The following is an 8,242-nucleotide window of genomic DNA, read 5'->3' on the forward strand; positions in this document are numbered from 1 at the left end:
TGTGTGTGTGGGGGCAGACACAATTTTGTTCGCCTGTTTGAAGCTTAATAACTTCTGTGCCTTTTGCAAAAAAGGTATGTATATTAGAGGGATTGATACTATTAAATTTTGGTGGATAGATTAGTGTACTAACAATGGTCGTGTTCGTGTCTTGAAACCTCATAATAAACCCCCCATTAAACTATTTTCCTGAATGCAAAACATATTTATTTTTTTTTTCCGTTAATGTTCATAAAAGATAAACAATAGTTCAAATTTAATTACTAATTTTAGTCACGACAGGATTAATAGAACTTAACTTGTAAATGTAAGAACGTAGAAATGACATTAAAGTATACGTAATTATTTAATTTACTTTATTAATGATTATATAATAAGGGGGTTATCTGATTCGCTATTATAATGCTATATTATTAATGTATATCTAATTACAGATAACTCATAGTGATTTTTCCAACTAACATCATTAAACATGCAGTGTGACAAAGAGAAATTTTATGCAGTTAATCGATATTTATCTTCAAGTTTTCGTCACTTTGGACGGCTGATTGGACGTCATCCATTGTATTCTGTAATAACACCATTCCTGTTCACTGCTCTAGCTTCTTTGGGTTTATTGAGGGTGCAAATTGTTAAAGATTCGGAATATTTATTTGTTCCATCAAACGGAAGAACGTTGAAAATCAGATCAGAAATTGAAAAGTTCTTTCCGGAAAATGCTACAGATTTTGATCTTTCACGAGTAACAATGTATAAAGGAATGAACGGTATTATAGCGACGTGTAAAGATGGAGGAACAATGATGCGTGAATACGTATTTGATGAATTACAAATGCTAAACAAAAAGATTCTCGACATAAAAATAACATGGAAAGGACAAAACATAACGTATTCCGATATCTGTATGAAATCGGAAGGAGAGTGTTATCAAAATAGTTTATTATCTTTAAAAACTAAATTTGAAGATGTCAGAAGAAAAAAGCTGAAAATTAAGTAAGTATTTTCTTTCATATTTTATTTTTTGTTGTTTTATTAATTTTATATTTCAGTTTTATTATGCAACTGTTTCCAGTAGATCCCATATAACACGATAGATACGTTCCGTTTTATATGAATTCCGTGTTTTACGAGGCACGTAAATACATGAACCAATCACAGCCCGGCACGTGTGCAGTTTAGGGGCTACATCTGTTTGAAAGGTTTTCTTTCATAAAATTAATCGATTCTAGACTAATTTGACTCAACATTTCCAAAACACGTAGAGGAGAAGGTGGTATTATGGAACCCCATTTTCATTATAGTGAATTGTAAACAAGGTATCATAACTACACCCACATTTTTTGTTCGAAAAGTACTAGTAACTATTAAACTAAATGTTCCTAATTGGATTTTTCGCTAGTGTAACTATAAGTATGGCTTTTGAAGGCTTTTGTACAAAAAGTCAGAAAGTAGGCTTAAGGAAAATCGGGTAGTAATATGGAACCTTACTGTGTGTTTTCAAAAAATACTTTAATGTATCCAAAAACAAATAGGAAAGTACAAAGAATGTTTAATAATTACAAAATTATTTACTCCAATGTGTTTTATCGCAAAAATGATTTAATAATAATAATAATAATAATAATAATAATAATAAACAAATGTACAAAGAAGAAGCTAATCATTTACAAAAATCACAAATATAATGCTCTTATAGTATTAGATATCTATTTTTACTTTTTTCATTTTCCTTCTATTTTTTCATTCATCTACCACATACTTTTACAAAAGTTAGACGGGTTCCATATTAAAATCACCAATGGGGCCCATATTTCACGCATCGCCATCTTGAATTAACTTATGTCTGTCAAGAACAAATTTAAAAAAATGTGAACATCACACAGATTAATATGTACCCCTAAGTCTCTGGAACGGAATACATGCACCAGTGAACCTACAACTGCACGATTTATATTTTAAAAATAATTAAATTCACTTGGCATTCAAAACTTTCGAATTTCGAATAACACAAATATGCTAATTCACTACGGACAACCGTTTAACTGAAGTGAAACGGGTTTTCCCCTTTCTATAGATGTCTCTGCCTAGTTCAGTTCAGCCACAATCCGCTACAGTTCGCCTTTATTATCAGTTTGAAATGGAGAGGTTCCATAATACCTGCAGGGTTCCATAATACCACCTTCTCCCTATATAATTTTTTTGGGAATAATCCATATAAACTATGCTATAAACAAAAAATTGCAGGATTACTTACCGAGTGTGCACCGTTCAACGACGTCATTGCTTAAGCTTGTTTTCTTCGCGAGCGGCGCATCGAACGGCGGGCGCGTGTTTTCTGATAAGTTATTTTTCTGCGAAAAATTTGCTGAACTTTGAAGACATCATTAATATAAATATAATTTTTATGGCCGTTAAATAATAAATGGTTTCTAGTAGGTCTTCTGCTCGTTTAAACTCAACGGTTTGTGCAATATCCGCTATTGGTCTAGATTCGACCAATCCTGCCGCGACACGAGTCTGCGAGGACGTTTTACCGTATTATACGAGTATCTTTTAGCGTGTTTATACGAATACGATCGCAATTTTTTCGCCGTGTTATACGAATCCATATTATATGAACCCGTGTTATAGGGGGTCTACTATATATGAATAAGAGAGATACTCCACTGCGATTGACACAATAATCAAGCAATTTTATACGTACTGTACATAATGCCTTTGACTGTGACTTCTATGAAGAAAAATGGACTATTCCTAGAGGCGAAGTGTGGAACCTGCGGTGTGAGAGACTATTCAAATAAAAACTTATAGACAGAACACAGATATACTGTACACCCATATAATGACGATATATTCCATACGTTTTCAAAAATAAAAACAAAAATGAGGAAAGGATTACAAAATGTAGAGTTTTCTTTTTGAAAATCCTACATTTCATAATTTTCATTTGAACGTGTCTATTAAAACAGATGTTTTTAGTCAGAGTCTGATCTTAGATTGGAAAAAGTTAACTCATTATAGTTATTTTCCCTAACATCTTAATGAAATGTAACATTTCTAAGTGGTAAAAACGTTTTTACAAACTAAACTAACTGGAAAGAAAAACTTCATTCTCTTTGCACTGATGGAGTTCCTCCAATGTTTGGTAAAACATCTAGTTTCGCTGCTTTAATGAATAAAGAAGCTCTTCATGTGGTCCTCATTCATCACTTTTTATACATATGCACTGGCAAGAAAGACCCTTCCAAATAATACTCTAAAAACAATTACTTATATTGAAATCATCTGTCTGTATTAATCTCAAACTTATAACGTCGATGCTAGAAAACTCACAGATAATCAAGATTATGTACAATTATTTGTCGAAAATCGCAGATAGATGTTAGTAATATTAGTACAATTTAGTCAGAATAAAATAAAAACATTTTTTTAACAGGCTACAACTATTTGCACAGATTAACAGCCTATTTTTAAAACAGGTATCCGATGGAGATAAATTCATCGCACATTAATGTAGATGCTATCAATTTAGGAGGAGTTTCAACTGACGAAAACAGTTTTATAACAGATTTCCAAGCATTTCGTTTACTCTATTTCGTCGATTATCATAATTCCAGCAAACAGGAAATTGCTCATAAATGGGAAGAAGAATTTCTGAAAACAGTTTCTCAAAATTCTTTCGTTCACATCCGCGTATCAAAAATAAGTGGAATTAGTATCGATAATGAAATTAATAATGTATTCGTAAATATTGTATGGCATATTATTATTAGTGGAGCATTTATGATAACATTTGCAAGTGTAACTTGTCTGACGAAGGACTGGGTGACGAGTAAACCGCTGATTGGTGTTTCCGGATGTGTCTCATCTTTCTTTGCTGTGATAACTGCCTTTGGTATTTTACTACTCTGTGGCATGAATTACATCGAAGCAAATTTGGTTGTTCCTTTTATAGTTGTAGGTTGGTATATAAAATATATTTTTCAAAATAAATACATTATTTAATATAAATCAAAACTCTCAATTGGTTGAATATATTCTACAGGTATCGGACTGGATGACTCATTTGTTCTGTTAGCGGCTTGGAGAAAAACGAATCCCAAAGATTCTGTTGAAAAGAGAATGAGTGAAACGTACTCCGAGGCTACCATATCGATTACCGTAACATCCTTGACTAACGTTGCGTGTTCGTTAATAGCGTTAACAACTCCCATCAGAACTCTCCAAATTGCTGGAAGTTACATGGCTTTAAGTATTTTCATAGATTACATCTATCAAGTTACATTCTTCGGCGGACTTCTTGCACTGGATGGTTATAGAGAAGCCAAGAACTTGCATGCAATACTCCTCGTTCCTGTTAAACTGGATGAACGACCATCAGGTAACATAACATAAAGTTAATCGTTAAATATTCAGTTAACTTTCGTATAAAGATTGATATTTTACGTTTATGTTTATCGTTATAATGTTTCCTAAAATTATTCTCAACCACATTCAAGACTTTTTTGAAATTTGAAGTTAGTTTATTTATTTGAATTAAGGTAAATCCATTCTTTTTGTTATAAAAATACTAAAAAATGAAAAATAGTGTTTAATCAAAGAAACAACTAAAGTTTGTAACTAATTGAAATAATGAAATCTTTATTCTGAGATATCTTTTAATGACAAAAATTCATTTAATTAATTAATTAAAGACAAAAATCTTATGGGTTATGAGTTATGAGTCTTACCAAACTGCAGTGAAGCTGAGTAATCGAGATCACACCAAAAAAATAAGACTTTTATTTGTGTAATGTATTATGATCTTCACTAAACTTTTCTCAGCTTCAATTATATAAAAACAGATATATACAACAGTTGTAAAATACTTATATTAAACATTTAGATATATTTTATTAAAACAGATAAAAAATTTTATATTATTTCTGTATTTTTCTTTTAGGTATTCTGGGATTTATAAAGTACGGCTGTTATTCAAGCAAACTTAATGAAAATAACACAGCAATGACTTGTTATAAAAAACATTTAGGAAAGATTTTGACTTTTCCAATTGTGAAAGCAGCAATTATTATTATTTTTCTCTTGTATCTCGCTGGAGGAATCTACTTTACTAAATATATACAGCCTTCTACAGGTATCAAAACGGCATATAACGACAATTCTTACATGTTAAACTTCTTTAGCGATGAAAATACGTTCTATTCGCAATATCGAGATAGAGTCCAGATAATTGTTACATCATCATTGGACTACTCCAATCCAAACATCCAGAATAATCTAGAGAAATTAACGACAGAACTGGAGAATTCTCCTCATATGGCCGGAAGTAATTTCACGGAATCGTGGCTGAGACTATATCTGAAATCCATTAAAAATCCACAGTTTTGGATTTCTCTCAGAGGATACAATTTGAGTCGACCCGAAGACTTCACCGATGCTTTACGCAAAGTATTTCTTAAATTCAAGTGGGCCAAACGCTTTAACGAAGACATTGTATTCAGTGACGATGGCACTAAAATATTAGCTTCCAGATTTTTCATTCAAGCAAAATTAGTTGATAATTCGCTGAAAGAAAATGAAATTTTTATCAATCTGTGGAATATAATAGATAAATATAATCTCCCGGTATATTGTTACAATTATCGATATATACCCTTTGATTATATCCTTATGGCAGTTCCCACAGCAACTCAATCAATAGCCGTTAGTTCTTGCGTGGTAATTTTGATATTTCTCATTTTCATACCAAACGTGTTTTGTGCATTTTGTATTGCTCTCACAATAGCTTGTATTGAAGTAGTAACTATAGGATATATGTCCGTATGGGGTGTTACATTCCATCCATTTGGGACAATTTTTTTAATAGTGATCACCGGATTTTGTACAGATTATGCAGCTCATATATCGTACGCGTATGCAAAGAGTAAAGGAAAGAATCCGAATGAAAANTTAGGATAAGCTAATCTTCGTAATAAAATACATAATGCATCAATTCCAAATGAACGTGATCCATTTTCACAAATGATTACAGATGGAAGGCGTAAAGCAGAATGGAGGTGAAACAAATCGTCTCTTGAAAATCTGTTAAAATTAAAAATTTTATAAGTATTCTTCCTTTTTTAAGTATTTGCTTTAATTTATAAATATATCACTTACCGAAAGTGAAACAAGCAATCAGAATCAGTCATTTGATTTAAATTTATTCGTGCTTTTGTCACAGGTATGTCTTTACAGATATGAGATAATATAATGGCTTCTTCATCTCTTTCAAACATATCCAACAGTAGTAATACCTCATCACTAGACTACAAATATAATTTTAATTAAATGCTTAATGTACAAAAAAAAAGTGAACACAGCCTTTGAGTTTCTGTGGTCACTTCACATTACATTAAAAATATTAACCCTTTATTGCCTAACGGGACTTTCTAGTCCCACTATCTTTGATATTTTTTATTTCATAGTGTATGCATTATAGCTATTTGGGACTTACATTTTATCATTGCATAAAGTGTTCTTTTTCTCTTCTATAGGGTAGTAACTTTCAAACTGTTCCTGTTTTAGTTTTGTTGAAAAAAGTTACACATCGTGTGTTGTTTGCATGGTAGTAGCTGATATTGCTTTCTTTGTTGCCAAATTCTACTTATTGTTTTCAAGTTAAATGTATTTTTTAATATGTATTCTAGATATGTGTAGTTTGATTTTAATGTATTATGTTTGTAGAATTAATTGTATGCAAGCTGTATGAGATCAAAATATGTTTGGGACTTATGAGTCCCATCAGGCATAAGGGAATTTTNAATATAAATCAAAACTCTCAATTGGTTGAATATATTCTACAGGTATCGGACTGGATGACTCATTTGTTCTGTTAGCGGCTTGGAGAAAAACGAATCCCAAAGATTCTGTTGAAAAGAGAATGAGTGAAACGTACTCCGAGGCTACCATATCGATTACCGTAACATCCTTGACTAACGTTGCGTGTTCGTTAATAGCGTTAACAACTCCCATCAGAACTCTCCAAATTGCTGGAAGTTACATGGCTTTAAGTATTTTCATAGATTACATCTATCAAGTTACATTCTTCGGCGGACTTCTTGCACTGGATGGTTATAGAGAAGCCAAGAACTTGCATGCAATACTCCTCGTTCCTGTTAAACTGGATGAACGACCATCAGGTAACATAACATAAAGTTAATCGTTAAATATTCAGTTAACTTTCGTATAAAGATTGATATTTTACGTTTATGTTTATCGTTATAATGTTTCCTAAAATTATTCTCAACCACATTCAAGACTTTTTTGAAATTTGAAGTTAGTTTATTTATTTGAATTAAGGTAAATCCATTCTTTTTGTTATAAAAATACTAAAAAATGAAAAATAGTGTTTAATCAAAGAAACAACTAAAGTTTGTAACTAATTGAAATAATGAAATCTTTATTCTGAGATATCTTTTAATGACAAAAATTCATTTAATTAATTAATTAAAGACAAAAATCTTATGGGTTATGAGTTATGAGTCTTACCAAACTGCAGTGAAGCTGAGTAATCGAGATCACACCAAAAAAATAAGACTTTTATTTGTGTAATGTATTATGATCTTCACTAAACTTTTCTCAGCTTCAATTATATAAAAACAGATATATACAACAGTTGTAAAATACTTATATTAAACATTTAGATATATTTTATTAAAACAGATAAAAAATTTTATATTATTTCTGTATTTTTCTTTTAGGTATTCTGGNTGTGTGCATGTGTTACTTAAGCATATGAAGGAGTATAGTGTAGTATTAACTCACTCACTCAAAAACAGTTATTAGGAACTAAAAACATATATATATAAAACAATTATTCTCCGGGAAGGATAAATGCGCGCATATTTTCAGTGATGAAAACTTTAAAACATAGACTAGCAGGTAGGCCCGGCGTTGCTCGGGCAAAAATAACGATAGCGAAGATTAAGATTATTATGTTATAGTCAACCTTACCCGTTTTCAAAGAATGCAAGAATTAGGTCCCCCTGTTTCCAGACTAATTAGAAAATTGTTAGATGGGTCTAAAAATATGTTTCGCAAAAACGAAAAACACTGCATCTGCGTCTTGCACGTCGCTTTCTCTTAACAATTCCGTTGTTACGTAACACTTCCATTCTTACTTGACACTTCCATTGTTGATGGAAGTGTTAAGCCTTAATCCTGTCTCTCTCCCCCGTGGGGAGGTCCTTCGAAAAATCCTTTC

General features: G+C 31.6%; 1 protein-coding gene across 1 annotated transcript; it reads left to right on the forward strand.

The window, feature by feature from the left end:
- The first annotated feature begins 472 nt into the window (after nucleotides 1-472).
- Nucleotides 473-5,701, forward strand: LOC111640166 (patched domain-containing protein 3-like). The gene is made up of 5 exons (XM_023386166.1): nucleotides 473-993; nucleotides 3,480-3,961; nucleotides 4,046-4,381; nucleotides 4,943-5,448; nucleotides 5,678-5,701. Exons 1-5 carry the CDS (start codon nucleotides 473-475, stop codon nucleotides 5,699-5,701), a joined length of 1,869 nt encoding a protein of 622 aa, XP_023241934.1.
- Nucleotides 5,702-8,242: the final 2,541 nt, after the last annotated feature.

The sequence above is a fragment of the Centruroides sculpturatus genome, unplaced genomic scaffold (genome assembly GCF_000671375.1).
Source record: "Centruroides sculpturatus isolate CEXI.00-Female unplaced genomic scaffold, Cexi_2.0 scaffold1064, whole genome shotgun sequence".
Lineage (NCBI taxonomy): Eukaryota > Metazoa > Arthropoda > Arachnida > Scorpiones > Buthidae > Centruroides > Centruroides sculpturatus.